The sequence below is a fragment of the Anolis sagrei genome, chromosome 6 (assembly GCF_037176765.1).
Source record: "Anolis sagrei isolate rAnoSag1 chromosome 6, rAnoSag1.mat, whole genome shotgun sequence".
Classification (NCBI taxonomy): Eukaryota; Metazoa; Chordata; class Lepidosauria; order Squamata; family Dactyloidae; genus Anolis; species Anolis sagrei.
The window spans coordinates 2,477,983-2,501,218 of record NC_090026.1 but is presented as its reverse complement, the minus strand read 5'-3'; the positions used below and the strand labels follow the sequence as shown (position 1 = coordinate 2,501,218).

The following is a 23,236-nucleotide window of genomic DNA, read 5'->3' as shown; positions in this document are numbered from 1 at the left end:
TTCCAAGTTGCCCAGTCTTCTGTGTGCCCAGGGGGGAGTCTCTCATTGGGTATCAGCCATTGGTTGAGGTTCTGGGTTTGAGCCTGCCACTTTTGGACTCTCACTTGCTGAGGCGTTCCAGCGAGTGTCTCTGTAGATCTTAGAAAACTATTTCTTGATTTAAGTCGTTGACATGCTGGCTGATACCCAAACAGGGGATGAGCTGGAGATGTCTCTGCCTTGGTCCTTTCACTATTGGCTGCTACTTCCCAGCGGATGTCAGGTGGTGCTAAGCAGTGTAATTTCTCCAGAGGTGTAGGGCGCAGACACCCCGTGATAATGCGGCATGTCTCATTAAGAGCCACATCCACTGTTTTAGCGTGGTGAGATGTGTTCCAAACCAGACATGCATACTCAGCAGCAAAGTAGCATAGCGCAAGGGCAGATGTCTTCACTGTGTCTGGTTGTGATCCCCAGGTTGTGCCAGTCAGCTTTCGTATGATATTGTTTCTAGCACCCACTTTTTGCTTGATGTTCAGGCATTGCTTCTTGTAGGTCAGAGCACGGTCCAGAGTGACTCCCAGGTATTTGGGTGCGCTGCAATGCTCCAGTGGGATTCCTTCCCAGGTCATCCTCAGAGCTCGGGATGCTTCTCTGTTCTTGAGATGAAAGGAACATGTCTGTGATTTAGATGGGTTAGGGGTGAGCTGGTTTTCCCTGTAATAGGCAGTAAGGGCACCTAGAGCTTCGGATAGAGCTTCTGTTCAACCATCTCAAAGCTCCCTGCTTGAGCGGTGATGGCACGATCATCAGCATAGATGAAACTCTCTGTCCCTTCTGGCAGTGGCTGGTCATTTGTGTAGGTGTTGAACATGGATGAGGCAGGCAGTGGTTCATAGGGGGAGATGCATTCGGACAGGTAAATTGGGCCGGAGCCGTTTAAGGCTTTATAGGCCAAAGTAGGTGCATCCCTAAAGGTGTAGCGGTTGGATTATAGAGAGGAAAACAATACTGCAGATAACTTGGGATCATGGAGGTTTGGGGATTTTGTATTGTGCTTCAGAAAAGTAACTTTTTCCAACTTTCTCAAGCTCTGAGTGAAGCCACTGACTCTTCCCTGTCCCTTCCCACAGGCCAAGGGATCTGCACCATCTCGGGAGACCCCCACTACACCACCTACGACGGGCGCCTCTTCCACTTCATGGGCACCTGCACGTACCTGCTCTCCAGCGTCTGCAATGCCACAGCGGGCCTGCCCACTTTCAGGGTCCAGGCCACCAACGAACACCGAGGGGCCAACAAGCAGGTGTCCTACGTCAAGTCCGTCAGCGTGGAGGTCTATGGGACCGAAATCGTACTCCTGAAAGCACGGAGAGTCACTGTGAGTTCTGCTTCTGGGCTCTGGAAAACCTCGCAAGGAAATATTCATGGTGCAGAAAATGCTTGTCAGAAATATTTAAAACTAGCCATACCCGCCACATGTTGCTGTGGCCAACCTTCCCATCCCCTTTCTCTCCTTTCTTGTGTGAGAAAGCTCCAGTGTGAAGGCTGCTGTGTTTAAAGCTGTAACAACGCCACCAGTTGTAGGGACGTTACTGATTTGTCAGGGTCTCCTACAATTTGTAATGAATCTACAAAATCGATAACACAGCCGCTAGCCTGTAATATTTTGTTTATTTTCCTTTGATGTGTAGCGCGGCTTGACTCGAAAATATACAAAACAGAGACTTGGATTTAAAAGAAACTGTAATAAGTTTATTGAAGTATAGATGCTTAATGGTTTCAATGTTTCTTAACTCCTAGAAGTACATTCCTTTAGTGGTTACATTTATAACCTTTCATAAAACAACTCTTAAGAGGACTGTTCTTTCCACTAGACAGGTTTTAAACTTATTTCCTTCAAAATGTGTTTCTTTCCTTAACAGATCACTCCAGGTACTAGTCTATTCTTTCCCTCTGTTATCTCTGTTACAGTAAAGATTCTTACTGGGGTTCTCTTCCCCTTTTTGCTCAAATCCTAACTACTAATCTAAATAAGTCAACTTGACCTATCTAAACTATAATTATACATGACTGTAGGTCAAAATTCACACTTCACCACAAAAGCTACTATGTATTTGTTTATTTGCAACCTTGTAAATAGTGCAATCATATTATTTTGCTACAAAGAAAAGCCTCCTAAGGAAGAGATCACCTTGGTCTGTGTGTTTTCATCACTTTGGGCTCCTGGTCCTGGGTCACGCTGCTGCTGATAAGTTACTCTGCTATGCGTTTATGAAGAGAGTCTTTCATGAATAAGCCCACTGGCCCAAGAGCTGCATCCTCTCGTTGCTATTTCCTCAGGGAGATCATCAACCGTCCTCTGAGCTGCTCAGCCAAACAATTCCTCTTGACAAGCGAGAGGTTTGCTTACCTTTTTGTGACTCCTGCACTGCAGGTGAACGGGCAGCGAGTGACCTTGCCAGTTTCGTTGGCTGAGGACCGGGTGTGGGTGCGACTCAGTGGCACGTTCGTCTTGGTACAAACGGATTTTGGCCTCTCGGTGCGCTTTGACGGGAACCATCATGCTGAAGTCTCCGTCCCACCGTCCTACTATGGATATCTTTGCGGCCTCTGCGGTGAGCAGGACAGAGAGAATGATTTGATGCAGGGGAGGCAGCAGACCAAATTAGGCAGAGGTCCCTGTGGCTCAGAGGGGAGACAGTGCTTCATGTGAAAGGAAGTCACAGGGAGGAGGGAACAAGCTTCCTTTCTGCTGCCCTGGAGACTAGGATGCATTTGGAGCAATGGCTTCAAATTACAAGAAAGGAGATTCCACTTGAGCACGAGGAAGAACTTTATGGCTGTGAGAGCTGTTCAGCAGTGGAACTCTCTGCCCCGGAGTGTGGTGGAGATTCCTTCTTTGGAGGCTTTGAAACAGAGTCTGGATGGCCATCTGTCAGGGGTGCTTTGAATGCAATTTTCCTGCTTCTTGGCGGGGGGTTGGACTGGATGGCCCACCAGGTCTCTTCCAACTATGATTCTACGTGAAGATCGTCCCAGGTTCAACCCAGGTGAAGTTGGCAGCTCTGTTGTGGGATCATCCGTTAGAACTCTTGGTCTTCCCTTCTTCTAGATATGACGCCTTTTCTTATTGTTCTTCTGCTTTTCAGGGAACTACAACGGGGAAGTGTCGGATGACAACCTCATGCCCGATGGCACTTCAGCTGGGATGGACGCCGACAAACTGGGGGAGAGCTGGCAGGTCCCGGATCCTGGGGATGAAGGGTGAGCCTTGACATCCCAGGCTGTGCCCACCTTCTCTTCCACCCTGAAAGGCATTCTGTGTTATTTTACAAGTTGAAGCCTTTCCCCAAATGAGAGGCCAGGCTCCCCAATTGTCCTCGTTTAGCACGGATCGTCCTGTCATCCCACCTTTTTGGATATCCCAGTTTCCCTCTCCTCCTGCTTTCCTCCTTTGTCCTCAGCTCACTTCAGTTGCTGAAAATTGAGGATGGAGAGGAGAGGAATGGGGAGAAACTGGCTCTTCCCAGTCGTCTCAGCCAAAAGCAACCTAGTGAAGCCTCTCCTTGCCTACCGGCTCTTCCTTATTAATAATATTAGCCCTTACCCTAGAAACCTTTAAAAAGGACCTTAAAACCTGGCTCTTCTGCTGCGCCTTTGATGAGTAGGTATACAATCTCACACTATTGCTTAGTCTCAACGTTTTTGTCATTGGAGTATAAGTCGTCCCCCCGCGTGGGAAAGCCTGATTCTACAACCCCTACTTTAATGAGTCCTCCTCCGCAAATAATCTGTCTCTCTTTTATCTCGCCCGAATTTTTAATTAGTTTTAACCAGTTTTTCTTTTAATCATTACATGTAGCCCGCTCATTGTCATTGTCATTGTCATTGTGCCTATTGTAATTTTATATTGCTATGTAGTCACATGTTTTATGTAATTATGTTGTTGTTTATTGTTTGCGTTTCTGGTTTGTGTTTTCGGTTTTACTTTATCGTAATTGTTGTTTGGGTTTGGTCTCGTGTAAGCTGCTTCGAGTCCCCATTGGGGAGATGGTGGTGGGGTATAAATAAAGTTTATTTATTATTATTATTAATAATAATAATAATAATAACATCTTCACTCTGATTTTGAGTGAAGAAGACGAAGAAGCTTATTTTTGTACCCTGCCTCCATCTCCCCGAAGGGACTCGGGGCGGCTTACATGGGGCCCAAGCCCAAGGCAGAATACAATTAAAAACAAAGCAATAACAATTAATACAGCATAAAACAGCATAAAACAACATAACAATGATAACTAGCAACAACAATAACAGCAGACTAGTTTTGGAGGCCCCAGTGGCGCAGTGGGTTAAAGCACTGAGCTGCTGAGCTTGTTGACCGAAAGTTTGCAGGTTCGAATCCGGAGAGCGGGGTGAGCTTCTGCAGTCAGCCCCAGCTTCTGCCAACCTAGCAGTTTGAAAACATGCAAGTGTGAGTAGATCAGGGGTCCACAAACTTTATAAACAGAGGGCCAGGTCACAGTCCCTCAAACTGTTGGAGGGCCAGATTATAACTTTTTAAGAATGAATAAATTCCCATGCACACTGCACGTATCTTATTTGCAGTGCAAAAAACACTTGAAAATATTACAATAATTAAAATGGAGAACAATTTTAACAAATATAAACTTATTAGTATTTCAATGGGAAGTGTGGGCCTGCTTTTGGCTGATGAGATAGGATTGTTGTTGTTGTTGTTGTTGTTGTTGTTGTTGTGTGCTTTCAAGTCATTTCACACTTAGGTTGACTCTGAGTGTGGGCTGGGTAAATGACCTTGGAGGGCCATATTCGGACCTCGGACGTTAGTTTGAGGACCCCTGGAGTAGATCAATTGGTACTGCTCCGGTGGGAAGGTAACGGCACTCCATGCAGTCATGCTGGCCACATGACTTTGGAGGTGTCTATGAACAACACTGGCTCTTTGGCTTAGAAATGGAGATGAACACCATCCCCCAGAGTCGGACATGTCTGGACATCATGTCAGGGGAAAACCTTTACCTTAACCTTTGCTAATGCAGCATAATCTGGCAAATATGAAATAATTGAACGACTTGACGATGCAATTGGGTAATGACTTTGGTGAGAAGATGTTTATGATAATATTTTTGGCTTTGTACTGTTTTTATACTATATGCTAAATGTTTTAATAGTATTTGTGACTGTTTTAATTGTTTTTTCATTGTTGTGGCATCGAATTGTTGCTGTCTGTGAACCGCCTTGAGTCGCCTCCGGGCTGAGAAAGGCAGCATGCAAATATGGTACATAAATAAATAAAATGCAAGACAATAATGTCATCTCTGGCACATCCCTTTCTTTGCAGCTGCAGCAACACAGGAGACCCAGGAGAGTGTGACAAGGACCTTGCGGCAGAAGCAGAGAAGCCCTCCAGCTGCGGGATCCTGACAGACCCCCAAGGTGAGAACGGTGGTCCCATTAGGAGGACATTGGTTGGAGGGCAGGCAGGACAAAGAGGCCGCTTTGTGAAGCTCCCTTGTTTGTGTTTAAAATGTTGGAATTCAACCCCACACTGCCCAAGTCTCAAGTCCTCAGTGAGGAACAGTTTAGTTAGTTTAGTATAGGCTGAGGGCATTCCCTTCCTCCACATCTCCTGTATGACAGTTAGAAAGTTTCTTCTCTCATAGAATCATAGAATCCTAGAATTGGAAGAGACCTCATGGGCCATCCAGTCCAACCCCGTTCTGCCAAGAAGCAGGAGAAGAATGGCACCGATTTTGGAGCGATCTGTTGACTCGCAGATACGGGGATCTGATGGGTTTCCGTATCCGCGGTTCAGAGGAACGCAGTTTTGGCCTCCCCAGGACGTGAAAATCGCATCCCAGGCGGGCCGGCAGCCATCTGCAGCCCGGGAGAGGAAAGGTTGATGCAGAGAAACTTTCAGAAAATCGTGTTCAAAGCACCCCCTCTTTGTTCTTGCTCTCACTCTGATTGATCCTTTTCTACTGCAAGCCTTATTGAATCTGCTTTCTTCCTTCTTGCTCTTTAGTCTGGAGGGTATGTGCTGTGTGCTTTGAGATCTTTCTCTGCTTGTGTTGTGTCCGGAGATATGTCCTGATTGAGTTTTCCCCTCTCTTGAAACCTTAGAAGAGATGGGTGTTAGAGCTGCTCAGGCCCAGTTCCTAACTCTTAAGAAATGCAGTTATTTCTTATTATTGTAAATTAACATTTTGTGATTTTTTAAAAGATTGGACTCTGCATTTTTACCTCCTAAGCTCTGAATTCTTGACAGCCACATGGCACGGAACTTCACACTCTGCTTGCTAATGAGCTGATGCTCAACTTTTGTATCCTGTTTGAATTTTGGATGCTCTGCTTTATTTTAGGGTAGTTTTCCCTCACAAAAATATCCCCAGAAGAACAAGTCCTTAAATTAGCAAACCTCTTTTGATACAAACCTTCCTATTGTGTTCTCAGGCTGATCTCCTTTAAAGGACTTGCATTCTGCCTCTTTTTTTTCTGTGTCAGGAGCGACTTGAGAAACTGCAAGTCGCTTCTGGTGTGAGAGAGTTGGCCATCTGCAAGGACGTTGCCCAGGGGATGCCCGGATGTTTTGATGTTTTGCCATCCTTTTGGGAGACTTCTCTCATGTCCTCGCATGGAGAGCTGGAGCTGATAGAGGGTGCTCATCCACCTCTCCAGGATTCGAACCTACGACCTGTCGGTCTTCAGTCCTGCTGGCACAGGGGTTTAACCCACTGCGCCACTAGGATTCTGCCTCTGATATCGAGCAATGGTTATTCCAAGGGCAGAGGGGTTAGCGGAGCAAAAGCGAGATAGCCACTAGTCTTAGAATTTGCCCAGGAGAAGAATGGCACCAATTTTGGAGCGATCGTTGACTCGCGGATACGGGGACCTGATGGGTTTCCATATCTGCGGTTCAGAGGAATGCAGTTGTGGCCTCCCCGGGATGCAAAAATCGCAGCCATCTGCAGCCCGGGAGAGGAAAGGTTCATGCAGAGAAAAGTTCGGAGGCAGTAAAAGACACAAAGTGACACTAGGAAGAGGAAAAGTTACAATTAATTGATACTTTATTGAGGGATTTGTTACAAGGTTAGGAAGGGGAAGAAAGTGAAGCAAAAAGAAGGTTTCTTGATTGCAGCTGCTGCTGGGGCCATGTTACATAGAAGTTGGCTCAAGTGGGCAATAGAGAACTGTGGAACTCCCTGCTGCAGGTCAGATTATCTTGAAAGCAGGGAGTTCTGGGTTCGTCGACCTCACCTCTACATTTAGATTTACAGGCATGGGCCAACTTCGGCCCTCCAGGTGTTTTGGATTTCAACTCCCACAATTCCTAACAGCAATTAGGCTGTTAGGAATTGTGGGAGTTGAAGTCCAAAACACCTGGAGGGCCAAAGTTGGCTCACGCCTGCTCTAAACCCTGCAAAAGTGTCTTGGATGCTAATTGCATCTCGTCTTTCCGCAGGTCCGTTCTTCCCTTGCCACAGCAAGATCCCTCCCGAAGGGTTTTTCGAGAGCTGCGTCTATGACTTCTGTGGCACTGGCGGGGACGAAGGCACCCTCTGCTTTGCACTCCAGTCCTACGCTGACCGCTGTGCCCAGGCTGGGGTCAACATCGCTTGGAGGAACAGCAGCTTCTGCCGTACGCCACTTCCTTTTATTCATTGGTTTCCATTCCAAGGTCCAGTGTGGTCATTCAAGACTCTAAAGTGGATATACATACACTTGAGGTCAGGGGTAGATAGAGTCCATCCAAAAGCCACATGTGTCCTTTCAACTACACTTTCCTGGACTTGAAACCCTCACCAGACTGTCAACCAAGCTTGTTATGTCTTCTGGGAGTTAAAGATACTTGGAAGACCAAAGATTGGGAGCCTCTGCTATTGAGCATCTGGAGCAGGCATGGGCCAACTTTGGCCCTCCCTCCAGGTGTTTTGGACTCCAACTACCACAATTCCTAACAGCCTACTGGCCTATGCCTTTGTCCTCTTGGAACTGGACACTAGTTGGCCCATGTCTTTGTCCTCTTGGAATTGGACACTTAAGCCAGTCAAGGGGTCATCTGCATACCCACGTTGTGGAAATTGAAGTCCAAAACACCTGGAGGGAGGGCCAAAGTTGGCCATGCCTTTGTTCTCTTGAAACCAGACACTTAAGTCAATCAAGGGATCATCTGCATAACCACATTGTGGGAGTAGGAGTCCAAAACACCTGGAGGGAGGGCTGAATTTGGTCCATGCCTTTGTGGTCTTGGTACCGGACACAAGCCAATCAAGGGGTCATCTGCCTATGCACATTGTGGGAGCTGGAGTCCAAAACACTTGGAGGGAGAGCCGAAGTTGGCCCATACCTTTGTCCTCTTGGAATTGGACACAAGCCAATCAAGGGGTCATCTGCCTATCCATGTTGTGGGAGTTGGAGTCCAAAACACCTGGAGGGAGGGTCAAGTTTGGCCCATGCCTTCGTCCTCTTGTATTTGGACACTCAAGTCAAATGATCATCTGCATACCCACAATGTGGGAGTTGGAGTCCAAAACACTTGGAGGGAGGGCCGAAGTTGGCCCATGCCTTTGTCCTCTTGGAACTAGACAAGCCAATCAAGGGGTCATCTGCATACTCACGTTGTGGGAGCTGGAGTTCAAAACACCTGGAGGGAGGGCTGAATTTGGTCCATGCCTTTGACCTCTTGGAACCGGCCACTTAAGTCAATAAAGGGGTCATCTGCATATCCATGTTGCGGGAGTTGGAGTCCAAAACACCTGGAGGGGGAGCCGAAGTTGGTCCATGCCTTTGTCCTCTTGGAACTGGACATTTAAGGTAACCAAGGGGTCATCTGCATACCCACGTTGTGGGAGTTGGAGTCCAAAACACCTGGAGGGAGGGCTGAAATTGGCCCATGCCTTTGTTCTCTTGGAATCGGCCACTTAAGTCAATCAAGGGATCATCTGCATACCCACGTTGTGGGAGTTGGTGTCCAAAACACCTGGAGGGAGAGCCGAAGTTGGTCCATGCCTTTGTCCTCTTGGAATCGGACACTTAACTCAGTCAAGAGGTCATCTGCATATCTATGTTGTGGGAGTCCAAAACACCTGGAGGGAGGGCTGAAGTTGACCCATGTCGGATTTAGAGGTGCTATTTTGACCCCTGGAAGGCCCTTTGTGTTCATCTAACAGACACCCCCAAATTAGAGTCTCTTGGAGAGAAGCAACTGTCTTCAGAGGGGAGCTTTGCTGTTGCCTTTGGTGTGGTCCTAAAGGTGTTTCTGGTGCCTCTTTCCAGCCCTGAGCTGCCCCCCTGGGAGCTCCTACGCCCCCTGCACCCCCGCCTGCCCGGCCACCTGCCTGGACGGCCCCTCCAAGCCCAGCTGCCCCGGCCTGTCCTGCCTGGAGGGCTGCATCTGCGATGAGGGCCTTGTGCTCAGCGGAGAGACCTGCGTCCCCATTGACCAGTGTGGCTGCACTGACACCAGTGGGCAGTACCACCCGGTAAGGAGGCCAGCAACCTTTATATTGGGCCCTATGTGCTGAGGTCAGCACCCGGAAGAATCCGTTTCAGCTTCCTTCTGAGGCATTGACAACCTCCTTCTCAAAAGGACATATAGTAAGACCCCTGTGAGATCTACAAGGGATACGTTCTCAGCCAGACTGCACGAATGTGTCACTGTGGATATCACTAACCATCATCAAGATTGGATCTACACTGCCCTAAATCTCAGGATCCGATCCCAGATTAGCTATTTATCCCAGATTATCTGGCAGTGGAGGCTCAAGCCCTTTCTGCACTGCCGTAGAATCCAACTTATCAAAGCAGATCATCCACATTATCTGCTTTGAACTGGATTATATAAGTCTGCACTGCCATATAAGTAAAGGTCAAGGTTTTCCCCTGACATGAAGCCCAGTTGTGTCTGACTGTGCGGTGGTGCTCATCTCATTTTCTAAGCTAAAGAGCCGGCGTTGTCCATAGACGCCTGTATGGTCATGTGGTCAGCATGACTGCATGGAGTGCCGTTACCTTCCCACTGGAGTGGTACTGTAAGGGAATGCCGTCCCTTGCCAGGACGCCAATGGAGATCACCACAAGAGTCCAAACAGAACAAAACACAGATTTATTTCTACTGATTAGTAAGAAAGGTGGACAGACAGCACAAACAATAGTGCCAAGCCCAACTGCCACGCCCTAATGGCGCAGCTAAAAACCTTTATACCCTTGGGGTTGCATCAGCCACTTCTGATTGGACGCTCTCCCATGACATGCGCCATTTCATTGGCTGCATGCTTTGTTCATGAGGCAATCACGCCTAATTCCATTGGTCAGCCCTCCTGTCCACGCGGCATGACATGGGCCCCTCTAGCATCTCCAAATATGGCATGCCATCCCGCTCAGTACCTATTCATCTACTCACATTTGCATGTTTTCAAACTGCTAGGTTGGCAGAAGCTGGGCCTCACAGCGGGAGCTCATCCCACTCCCCAGATCCAAACTGTCAACCTTTTGGTCGGCAAGTTCAGCAGCTCAGCGCTTTAACCCATGACGCCACCGGGAGAGAAAGGGCACTACACTGCCATATAATCCAGTCCAAAGCAGATAATCTGGATTTTATATGGTGGTGTAGAAGGGGCCACTTATAATCCAGTTCAAATCAGATAACCTGGGGTCAGAACCTGGGATAGAGGGCAGTGTAGATCCAGCCTCAATCACCTTATTCCTGGTCCCAGCATCTCATAGAATTACATTGAAGGACCTATGGATTGAGAGGAATACTCTGTCCTCCGGTGCAGGTCTGTAGTAACTTCCAGTACCATAGAATGACCTGGAAGATTTAGCAAATTCCTCCAGAGACCATGTTTCTTCCGATGTGAGATATCGGTTCCTTGGATTTGGGGGTCTTACCATGTAATGACACGTTTCCAGGTGGCGCGAGCTTACCTTGCCACCAGGATTCCATTCAGGTGCTGCGTGGCTTGTTCTTTCTTCACTTCTCCTTTTCCCTCCTTCTCCTCTTCAGGTCGGGGAGAGCTGGATGGCCGACAGCAACTGCACCGAGCGCTGCACCTGTGGGGCCCAGAACAACATCACCTGCCAGGAGTGGAGCTGCAGCCCCATCCAGGAGTGCCGGCCCCAGGAGGGCCTGCTGGGCTGCCAGGACACAGGTGAGACACACCTGAAGGGCTTGGACAGGATGGGACAGGACTTTTAATGTAGATTCTCAGGGGATTGTGAATGAGGGAACAGATCAAACTGCAGAGCAAAGGGAGTTGGAAGACCTCACTACCTCTGAGGATGCTTGCCATAGATGCAGGCGAAACGTCAGGAGAAAATGCCTCTAGAACATGGCCATATAGCCCGAAAAAACCCACAAGAACCTATGGAGTTGGAAGACTCTGGGATTGTTAGTACTCAAGATAGAATGGTTTCCAGACAGTCCGATGGGAACCAGCTTGGGTTGCTAGATAAGGAAAGCGAAAGGAATGTGCTAACGAGCAACCGGGAGGAATCAACCTTTGATAGAAGGGGTCAAATCTGTCAAGATCGCCACCTGCAAGGGAGAGTCAGAGGGTCTGTCAGGATAAGGGAAAAGAGGAATTGGCAGGAGAGTTCTCAAGGGAATCGGAATGCATTTTGTGTAGGTCTTTTTGAATAAATATAGAGCTTTTACAGCATTGCCTTCAGGGAGCGCAACGTCGGTGTCTGGTCAAGTCTTGTATGTATGTCATGTCAAGATTCATGGAACTCTCTGCTCAAGACTCATGTTCAAGTTGCTGTTGGCGAACGTTTCCCTGTGCAATTCTTCTGTGGATATTGGATCTGTGCAACCTTGTTCCTTGGCTTTTCAAGAGACTTTGGACATTTTCCTCTGTGGGTTTTAAGCACTATGCATTCATGGATTTTGCCGTGGATTTAAGAATCGTCTCTGTTTCCTTTTATGGATTATATTTGCTTACCTACCGGTTGGGATTGTTTTCTTACTTAAGCCTTTACTTGCCTTTTTCACCCTTTTTTTATATTGCTTGCACTTATTCAATAAACTGTTTATTTGCTAAAGAACTTTGGAGTGTTCGTGGGTTCAAAGGTGTGCTTCCAGCCTTGGTGTGCAACAGTGTCAATCAATGTCACTCTTGTCCTACCCCCTCCTCCATCCTTACAGGTGTGGCGGCTTGCCACGTGGCTGGGGACCCCCACTACTACACCTTTGACGGGACCATGGTCTCCTTCATGGGCACCTGCACCTACACACTGGTGGCCCTCTGCCAGAGCGACCCCCGCCTGCCCTCCTTCACCATCACGGCCAAGAACGAGGAGCGGGGGCAGCCGGAGGCCTCCTACCTGCGCCAGGTCACCCTCCAGCTACACGGATACACCGTCACCCTCCAGAAAAGCCGTCGCGTCCTGGTAAGGAATGGCTTTATGTATGTACTAGCCGTCCCCTGCCACATGTTGCTGTGGCCCAGTCTGGTAATCTGGAAAATGAAGTAATGAGAAAGTGTTGGTTTCTAATCTATGTAATGTCCTTCTCCTTGTGGGTAACCATACTTCTTGCTGTTTCTTTGTCAGTGTTGATGCAGAGATTGTCTGGTTTGCCTACTCTGGAACATGCAACATATCATTGTCCTTCTTTAGGGGTCCCTTTCAAATCTAAGATACTATATCTCTCTCTGTGTATGAATCACCTGTCTATCTATCTATCTATCTATCTATCTATCTATCTATCTATCTATCTATCTGTCTATCTGTATGTATGTATGGCTGAATGGCTCTCTGTCAGGAGGGCTTTGATTACATTTTCTTTCCCTGGTGAAGGGAGTTGGACTGGATGGCCTTAAGTATTTTCCGCTCCCTTGGCAGCCACCTCTCCACAAAAGTCAACATTGACACTGAAATACAACACCGCCTGAGCTCTGCGAGTGCAGCATTTTTCCAAATGAAGCAGAGAGTGTTCGAGGACTGGGACATCCATAGGGATTCCAAGGTGCTTGTTTATAAAGCTACTAGCCGTCCCCTGCCACACGTTGCTGTGGCTCTTTGTCAGGAGGCCTGATATTATGTTTTCTTTCCCTGGTGAAGGGAGTTGGACTGGATGGCCTTAAGTATTTTCTGTTGGACATGGGGGTTTTGTGTGGGAGGTTTGCCCCAATTCTGTCATCGGTGGCGTTCAGAAAGCTCTTTGATTGTAGGTGAAGTATACATCCCAGTAACCACAACTCTCAAATGCCAAGGTCTATTTCCCCCAAACTCCATCTGTGTCCACATTTGGGCATATGGAATATGCATGCCAAGTTTGATCCAGATCCATCATTTTTTGAGTCCACAGTGCTCTCTGGATGTTGGTGAACTACAACTCCCAAACTCGAGGTAAATGCCCACAAAACCCTTCTAGTGATTTCTGTTGATCATGGGAGTTCTGTGTCCCAAGATTGGTTCAATTCCATCGTTGGTGGAGTTCAGGATGCTCTTTGATTGTGGGTGTACTATAAATCCCAGCAACTACAACACCCAAATGACGAAATCAATTTTTTGAGTGAAGAACATACATTGGGTTGTTAGGTGTCTTATGTCCAAATTTGGTGTCGATTTGTCCAGTGGTTTTTGAGTTATGTTAATCCCACAAACGAACATTACATTTTTATTTATACAGATGTGTAAAGAGAGGCCACTTGGTGCAAATTGGGGCTTTAAAAAACTAGACTGTAATAATGCAATTCATTCGTTTGGGGCAGAGAGAGAGGCCATTGGTTAAGAAAAGGTAGAGCATGGAATAAGAACAACAACAAACATTTTTGTTTATATATCACCCCAGGAAAGGACTGCATTTCTTCGATTCTAAGGCCTCTTCTACACCGCCAGATAATCCAAGTTCTCAAAACAGAAAATCCACATGATCTGATTTGAACTGGATTATTTTGTCTGCTATATAATCCAGTTCAAAGCAGATCATGTGGATTTTAAGCAGCTGTGTAGAAGGGGCCTAATGGATCTATGTGCTGGTACAGCTGTACCAGAAGCCTAAATATCCTCCTTTCTATTCATGTGTTTGTTTTGGCCATGCATTTTGCAGTTGGGTAGTTCCTTCCAGGCTGCAGCCATAGGGCCAGCCACCTGCCTATCATCGTTAAGTTCTTTAGTTCCGCCCCTTTCCCCAGGGTTTTTGGAGGGAAAAGAAAGTTTTTAGTTCAGTCTTACAGTTTAGAAGCTCAGTTACAGGACGTGAGAGCTTTTCCCATAGGGCAGCCATAGGGCCAGCCACCTGCCTATCATCCTTAAGTTCTTTAGTTCCGCCCCTTTCCCCAGGGGTCTGGGAGGGAAAAGAAAGTTTTTAGTTCAGTCTTGCAGTTTGGAAGCTCAGTTACAGGACGTGAGAGCTTTTCCCATAGGGCAGCCATAGGGCCAGCCACCTGCCTATCATCCTTAAATTCTTTAGTTCCACCTAGGCTTGGGCAATCCATGGTTCTAAATGGTTCTAAAGTACTTACAAAACTAAAGTTCTTGTGGTGAAAATTTCAGAACTCTAACAAAACTTTCAAAATGTAATTATTATTTCATTATTGGCGATTTTTATGACAGAACCAATTAGGAACTGCCATTTATTATGAAATTTTGAGAGTTTTGTTAGTACTTTAGAACCATTTAGAACCATGGATTGCCCAAGCCTAGTTCCACCCCTTTCCCCAGGGTTCTGGGAGGGAAAAGAAAGTATTTAGTTCTGTCTTACAGTTTGGTTGCTCAGTTACAGGATGCGAGAGCTTTCCCCATAGGGCAGCCATAGGGCCAGCCACCTGCCTATCATCGTTAAGTTCTTTAGTTCCGCCCCTTTCCCCAGGGTTTTTGGAGGGAAAAGAAAGTTTTTAGTTCAGTCTTACAGTTTAGAAGCTCAGTTACAGGATGTGAGAGCTTTTCCCATAGGGCAGCCATAGGGCCAGCCACCTGCCTATCATCCTTAAGTTCTTTAGTTCCGCCCCTTTCCCAGGGTTCTGGGAGGGAAAAGAAAGTTTTTAGTTCAGTCATGTAGTTTGGAAGCTCAGTTACAGGATGTGAGAGCTTTTCTAATAGGGCAGCCATAGGGCCAGCCACCTGCCTATCATAGTTAAGTTCTTTAGTTCAGCCCCTTTCCCCTGGGTTCTGGGAGGGAAAAGAAAGTTTTTAGTTCAGTCTTGCAGTTTAGGAGCTCAGTTACAGTACGTAAGAGCTTTTCCCACCTGTAGAGAAGCTCCGTTTCTTACGAAGTTCTGGGGGAAACTAGTCCCAAAGCTTCTGGGGAAGACAGAATAGTTCTCAAAGCTCTGGCTGGGGAACTTCCAGCCTCACAGCTCTACAAGCCTCTGAGGAAGACAGCCCTAAAGCTTCTGAAGAAAACAGTTTTACAGATCCAAAGGTCTCCAGCTGGAAAATCTCTAAAGTTTTGGCCGGTAAGGTTTACTCGGGTACCCAAAAAGCAAATTGGAACCGGGTGTAAGGCCTCATGCCAGCCAGCCTAAAAACAGATTGCCCAGGGAGGGGTCGGAGGGTTTTCCTTGGAAAAGAAAGAAATAGTTCACGAAGCAAGCTGCCTGTCCTTTGTGGGCAAGTTAAGAAGAATTTGTGTGTTTTGTTGAAGATCTAAGCAATAATAAAGAACTTTGTTAAACTTTCCAAGTTTCTAAAGACTTTGTTTAGGAAAATCCATAGGGCCTCTCAGCCGAGGCACCCCGGCGTCCTGCTGGGCACAAAGAGCACGTCCTGTTTTAAAAGACAATTGCTATAGGCCCAGCGCGTGTCAGCACAATCTATACAATGCAATCAATCCTCTACAAAAAACTATAGTATTTAAAAACTCTAGAATTGGGACAGTAAATAAAGAGCAACACGTAAGAACAGAGGAATTCCAGACAAGAAACAATCAGGACCAGCTAACACCTCCCAACAAAGGATTTGATAGCCATGTATACATATGTGAGAGGAAGCCACAGGGAGGAGGGAGCAAACTTGTTTTCTGCTTCCCTGGAGACTAGGACACGAAACAATGGCTTCAAACTACAAGAGAGGAGAATCTATCTGAACATGAGGAAGAACTTCCTGACTGTGAGACCCGTTCAGCAGTGGAACTCTCTGCCCTGAAGTGTGGTGGAGGCTCCTTCTTTGGAAGCTTTTAAACAGGGGCTGGATGGCCATCTGTCAGGGGTGATTTGAATGCAATATTCCTGCTTCTTGGCAGAATGGGGTTGGACTGGATGGCCCATGAGGTCTCTTCCAACTCTTTGATTCTATGATTCTATGATTCCCCTAGGCAGCAACCAGCCAGGCTGTGAAGCTTCATGGCCATTCAGTGCTAATCAAGCTTGCTAATTGTAACATTCACACCTGCCTCCAACAGACAGGAGTTCTTTTCCCCACCCTGGACATTATTTCACAGATATATAAACCTCACTTCCCTAGTTTCTAACAAACCTCACAACTTCTGACTGTGATACTTTAAAGTGGTTTCATGCCAGTTTCAAAACACAGTGCGGCCCAGCAGGGAGGTTTGCATCATTTCACTATTCAATTCTGATTGCAGATCGATGGGCAACGGGTCCGGACCCCCGTGGAGGGGCGCATCCCAGGCGTCTCCATCACCTCCAGCGGCATCTATGTCATTCTGGAGACCAACTTTGGTCTGGTGATGAAGTTCGATGGGAACCATCATTTGGAGATCCAGCTCCCGGGGACTTACTTCGACAAGGTACATACGGCCCTGGTGGCCTCAACACCTTTGAGGCACCATTTCCTGCCTGATCTTGGAAGCTCAGCAGGGTTATCCCTGGTTAGTCCATGGGTGGGAGAATCATTGTGGACTCTGTTTGGAAGAAGGGATGACAGAAATGCCTCTGAACACCCTGCAGAAGTCATGGAGTCACCAAAAGCCATTAGTTCAACATAGGCAAACTTCAGCCCTCCAGGTCTTTTGGACTTCAACTCCCACAATTCCTAACAGCCTACCGGCTGTTAGGAATTGTGGGAGTTGGAGTCCAAAACACCTGGAGGAGGACCAAAGTTTGCCCATGCCTGCTTAGAGCAAAGACACTTCTCCCAATGTATTGTTGAAGCCTTTCATGGCCAGAATCACTGGGTTGTTGTAGGTTTTTTCGGGCTATATCGCCATGTTCTAGAGGCATTCTCTCCTGACGTTTTGCCTGCATCTATGGCAAGCATCCTCAGAGGTAGTGAGGTCTGTTGGAACTAGGAAAAAGGGTTTATATATCTGTGGAATGACCAGAATGGGAGAAAGGACTCTTGTCTGCTGGAGCTAGGTGTGAATGTTTTAACTGACCACCTTGATTAGCATTTGATGGCCTGGCAGTGCCTGGAGCAAAGTTTTGCTGAGAGGTGATTAGATGTCCTTGTTTATTTCCTCTCTGTTGTTGTGCTGTTGTAATTTTAGAGTTTTTTAATCCTGGTAGCCAGATTGTGTTCATTTTCATGGTTTCCTCCTTTCTGTTGAAATAGTCCATGTGCTTGTGTACTTCAATGGCTTCTCTGTGTAGCCTGACATGGTGGTTGTGAGAGTGGTCCAGCATTTCTGTGTTCTCAAATAATATGCTGTGTCCAGGTTGGTTCATCAGGTGCTCTGCTATGGCTGACTTCTCTGGTTGACTCAATGTACTTCAATGGCTTCTCTGTGTAGTCTGACATGGTGGTCACCCAAGTCAAAAAAAGAAGCCCCATTAAAGCCTTGGCAGACCGTGGAAACAGAATCTGCAAAGCCCACCTCCTCCCAGATGAATGGAACCCCCTCAACTGGGCTCTCCAGGCCAAGGGAGACTCCACCTCAGGCATCGGAAGAGCTGCAAGACCACCGAGAAGAAGCCATGAGAGTAAAGACGAAGATCCACCCAGAGGAAGAGTGTTCTTGCCATACATCAAGGGAACCACTGACCGCAGAGGGAAGCTGATGAGGAAACACAACATACAAAGTACCTCCAGACCCACCAAGGAAATCCAACAAATGCCCCGTTCAGCAAAGGACAAGAGGGATCCTCTCACCTCTGCAGGAGTCTACCATTGTATACCACGCAGCTGTGGACAAGAAGTCTACAGAGGGACCACCAAACGCAACAGCATTGCCCAGACACGCATCAAGGAACATGGAAGGCACTGCAGACTACTTCAACCAGAGAAGTCAACCATAGCAGAGCGCCTGATGAACCAACCTGGACACAGCAGATTATCTGAGATCACAAAAATGCTGGACCACTCTCACAACCACCATGTCAGGCTACACCAGTGGTTCTCAACCTGGGGTCCCTAGATATTTTTGGCCTACAACTCCCAGAAATCCTAACAGATGGTAAACTAGCTGGGATTTCTGGGAGTTGTAGGCCAAACACATCTGGGGACCCCAGGTTGAGAACCACTGGGCTACACAGAGAAGACGTTGAAATCCACAATAAGCATGTGGACAATTTCAACAGAAAAGAGGAAACCATGAAAAGGAACAAAATCTGGCTACCAGTATTAAAAAAAAACTCTAAAATTACAACAGCACAACAACAGAGAGGAAACAAACAAGAACATCTAATCACCTCTCAGCAAAAGTTTGCTCCAGGCACTGTCAGGCCATCAAATGCTAATCAAGGTGGTCAGTTGAAACATTCACACCTATCTCCAGCAGACAAGAGTTCTTTGTCCCACCCTGGTCATTTCACAGATATATAAACTCTTTTTCCTAGTTCCAACAGACCTCACTACCTCTGAGGATGCTTGGCATAGATGCAGGCGAAACGCCAGGAGAGAATGCCTCTAGACCATGGCCATATAGCCTGAAAAAACCGACAACAACCCACTTCTCCCAATGTTTTGGTGGAAGCTCCTCCCTTCGACCCTCAAAAGACGCTGACCTCCCCTCCCCTTCTCTCCCCAGGTGTGTGGCATGTGTGGCAACTTCAACAACCAGTCCCAAGATGACCTTCTGATGCCGAACGGACACCTGGCTGCCAATGACAGCCAGTTTGGGAACAGCTGGAAAGCCCCCGGAGATGCTGACCCCGGGTGAGGAGTGGGCAGAAGGCACTTGTGGAGGCAACCCTGCACTTCCAAACACAGTCTCAGCTGGAAAGGCCACTTTCTGTTAACCTCATATGAAGCCTTTTAATATATGAGATTGTGTCTCCTGTGATCCAGTCCAACCCCCTGCCAAGAAGCAGGAATATTGCATTCAAATCACCCCTGACAGATGGCCACCCAGCCTCTGTTTAAGATCTTAACAACCTTGATGGTTCGTAGGGGAGAACCCGTTCGGACAGGTAAACTGGGCCGGAGTCGTTTAGGGCTTTATAGGTCAACACCAGCACTTTGAATTGTGCTCGGAAGCCGATTGGCAGCCAGTGGAGCTGGCGCAACAGCGGAGTAGTATGCTCCCTGTACCCTGCTCCTGTTAGTAATCTGCCTGCCGCACGTTGGACTAGTTGTAGCTTCCGGGCAGTCTTCAGAGGCAACCCCACGTAGAGAGTGTTGCAGTAGTCTATAGAAGATCCAACCAGTCCATCCTCCAGGAAATAAAGCCCGACTAAAGCTCATTGGCGGGAAGGAGACTAGAGACAAAGTGGAAGTCCTTTGAATGCCACATCATGAGGAGACAGCAAAGCCTAGAGAAGGGAATGATGCTGGGGAAAGTGGAAGGCAAAAGGAAGAGGGGCCGACCAAGGGCAAGATGGATGGATGGCATCCTTGAAGCGACTGGACTGACCTTGAAGGAGCTGGGGGTGGTGACGGCCGACAGGGCGCTCTGGCGTGGACTGGTCCATGAGGTCACGAAGAGTCAGAGATGACTGAACGAATGAACAACAAATATGGGATGTAACCAGGCTTAGACGTGGAGATGAGCACCACACCCCAGAGTCGGACACGACTGGACTTAATGTCAGGGGAAAACCTTGACCTTGACCTATACATACAACTAAGCTCACCTGCTCCCAAGCCCCAGCTCTTCATGTGCCTTTTCTCCCTCTGACTCCTTGTTGTCTTGCTCTGCCTTTAGCTGCCAGCCAGATGACCGTGAGGACCTGGAGCCCCCCTGCTCCCCGGCCGAGATGGAGCGCCTGTCCGCCTTGTGTGGAGAGATCTTGGGGCCCAAGTACCAGCCCTGCCACGGAGTCATCAACCCTCAGCTCTTTGTCCAGAACTGCCTCTTCGACCTGTGCGAGTACGACGGCATGGCCTCTGTCCTGTGCGACAACGTCCAGTCCTACGTGGAGGCCTGCAAGAGCCAAGGGGTCACCGGACTCTCCTGGAGGAACAGCACCTTCTGCCGTAAGGAGCCCAGAGGGTGGGAAGGACCTGGAGAAGAATCATGGAAGTGTCAGAGTAAAAATTTGGGGTGCTATGCGCAGCGGATGAGGTTACTAGATCACACAGACACAAATCAGGACACTGCAGCCTTCCAGTTTCCAAAATAACATAAAGTTTACTTAGTACGTCTCAATACACGTCTACTTCTAAGTGGGCAAAATCAGGAACTGCAAAGCACCGCTACAGTACAGTTTCAGAACATCTGCTTATCAGGCTTTCTGGCTGGAAGCAGGATACTCCCTCTTTCTTCCCAGGCAGAGAAACCCGTTATCCAACTTCTGTCAAGGTCTCTTCTCTCTACCTCTCTGTCTTTTACAACAACAATTCCAACACATAATTGAACATAACAGAATCCATCTTGAATACATATGAACACCATTCTTAATCATATAGCAACACATTGAAAAAACAGACATGCATACTTTCAATAATCCTGACAGGAAGAATATGGCAAATGAAGAGCATTTTAGTATAGGATACACAGCGAGTCTTTTCTAATATGTTCTATGTCCAGAATCTCCCAACCCACGTAGCTATGGGCCATGACTTACTTACTTACTTAGGTGATCCCTCGTTGGTGGGGTAGGATAGTCTTCCAGGATCAGTATTCTGGTGGGTCCATAGGTGACTGTGGAGCCCAATTCTTGATCTGCATCTTCTCCCACAGTGAGGGCATTGGTTTCCAGGTAGAAGGCGGTCCCAGTCAGGCTTGGCTTGACGCACCTTCCTCTTGGCACGTTTCTCTCTTTCACCCTCCATTTGTGCCTCTTCAAATTCTGCAGCACTGCTGGTCACAGCTGACCTCTAGCTGGAGCGCTCAAGGGCCAGGGCTTCCCAGTTCTCAGTGTCTTTGAGCCCATCTTTCAATCTCTTTTCCTGCCCACCAACATTCCGTTTTCCATTTTTGAGTTCGGACCATGACAGGTGGGGGATGCCGGATGTTGCATTACATTATGTAACAAAATTTCAAAAAAGTCCTGTTCCTGGTTTGAAAGTGTTCTTTCCTGTTTAATTGTGCGGTACTTACATTAAGCATTAAAATATTTGGCTGTTAGGAATTGTGGGAGTTAAAATCCAAAACACCTGGGAGGGTCAAAGTTTGCTCATGCCTGCCCTAATACCTGCCCCTTCTGCTCTGCCTTCCTTCCCTCCAGCTCTGCCTTGCCCTCCGCACAGCCATTACACCGAGTGCGCCTCTCCCTGCCCGGCCACCTGCTGCAACCTCTATGCGCCGGCCGCCTGCCAGAGCCGCACCACCTGCGTGGAGGGATGCACCTGTGACCGGGGCTACGTGCTCAGCGATGACACCTGTGTCTCTGCGCGTGACTGCGGGTGCCTGGACAGCCAGCATGAGTACCACAGCGTAAGTCGGGGGCAGCCCCATAGGGCAGGGGGGCACTGCTCAGGTTGGAACGGACGCCAGGGCCATCCAGTCCAGCCCCAGGTTGAGAAGTCAGTGCTTCTCAACCTGGGGGTCGGGACCCCTGTGGGCATCACGAGGGGGTGTCAGAGGGGTTGCCAAAGACCATCAGAAAACACAGGGAGGGAGCAGATCTGATCTCCCTGGGCAGGGCGTTTCATAGCCGAGGGGCCACCACTGAGAAGGCTCTGTCTCTCATCTCCGCCAAACGTACTTGTGACGAAGGCGAGACCAAGATCAGGTCTTTAAAGTTCTTAAAGTTCATGGCAAACATTCAATACCATAGACACACAACATATATAGACTGACACACAGAGGCTATTTAACTTTCCAGCTTTCATGAGGGTATGCTCAAATTCCAGCCACCGGAGGAGCCGTTGCTTTACCATCCACTCATGACACTGATGGAGTTCTTCCTCATTCTTTTGCATGCTGCTGGAGATTTTTATGGCATTGTAAATTATTTAAATTAGCCTCCTCCTCATAAGTGGTACCTACATTTCCTACTTGACAGACGCAACTGTCTTTCGGGCTGCAAAGGTCGACAGCAAGCTAGATAAATGGTCAGGAGCTTTCTCCGACTTGGGCTGGCTTCGAACTCATGACCTTTCGGTCAGTAGTGATTTTAATGCAGATGACTCCCAACCAGCTGCACCACAACCCAGTCAATTAAATCAAGGGTCAGGGGGTGCAGGCATGACGCGTGGGTCCTGATAGATAGGCCTCTCTTCTCCTTTTCCAGCCTGGAGACACCTGGGTGACCCCCAACTGCCGTGAGCACTGCACCTGCCTGGGGAGCGGGGAGATCTCCTGCCGAGCCTTCGAGTGCCTCCCCGGGTCCACCTGTGCCCTCAGCAGCACCGGGCAGCGCTTCTGCAAGCCTGGAGGTCAGTCTGGGGCAGGGCTTCCCATTGGCCAGAAAGACAAGCAGGGGTCCCAGACCACAAAGACCCCAATTGCCCTCTCTCTCCTCATCAAACTGCACCTGTGTCGCCTTCTATGCAAACATATTTCGTGCCTATTCCGACCTCACAACCTCTGAGGATGCTTGCCGTAGATGTGGGCGAAACGTCAGGAGAGAATGCTTCTAGAACATGGCCAGAAAACCCACAACAACCCAGTGATTCCAGCCGTGAAAGCCTTCGACAACACATATTTCGTGCAGATTTGGCACAGAAAAAGTTTCCGACGGCAGAATTTTCTGTGCAGAAATGATACTCCTGTGCCGAAAATAATACTCCCTCCACTTTTGTGGGTTTGGCTTTTGCATATTTGGTTGAAAATGTTCACTCTAGAGATCTTTAGTTCCAACAGTGCAGTGGAAGTTGAGGACCGAGAGCTTCCTAGAGAGATCTCTCAGCAAAATAAAGCTTTTTTATTATTTCCCCCCACTTTTGCACCCCTAACCCCAATGAATGTGATTGCATTTTTACCTAGAGCAGGCTGTTAGGAATTGTGGGAGTTGAAGTCCAAAACACCTGGAGGAGGGCCAAAGTTGGACCATGCCTGGCCGAATGA

At 47.9% G+C, this 23,236-nt stretch overlaps 1 protein-coding gene across 1 annotated transcript in view; it reads left to right on the top strand.

The window, feature by feature from the left end:
* Window positions 1-23,236, top strand: part of ZAN (zonadhesin) — a 62,148-nt gene that overhangs the window by 16,144 nt on the left and 22,768 nt on the right. Inside the window, exons 12-24 of the mRNA XM_067469555.1 lie at window positions 1,113-1,360; window positions 2,417-2,597; window positions 3,132-3,246; window positions 5,342-5,436; window positions 7,463-7,639; window positions 9,277-9,482; window positions 11,006-11,150; window positions 12,146-12,390; window positions 16,529-16,693; window positions 18,872-18,999; window positions 19,988-20,259; window positions 21,453-21,661; window positions 22,461-22,605. Of these exons, the coding sequence (XP_067325656.1) occupies window positions 1,113-1,360; window positions 2,417-2,597; window positions 3,132-3,246; window positions 5,342-5,436; window positions 7,463-7,639; window positions 9,277-9,482; window positions 11,006-11,150; window positions 12,146-12,390; window positions 16,529-16,693; window positions 18,872-18,999; window positions 19,988-20,259; window positions 21,453-21,661; window positions 22,461-22,605 (2,331 nt within the window). The remainder of the gene's footprint in view (window positions 1-1,112; window positions 1,361-2,416; window positions 2,598-3,131; window positions 3,247-5,341; window positions 5,437-7,462; window positions 7,640-9,276; window positions 9,483-11,005; window positions 11,151-12,145; window positions 12,391-16,528; window positions 16,694-18,871; window positions 19,000-19,987; window positions 20,260-21,452; window positions 21,662-22,460; window positions 22,606-23,236) is intronic.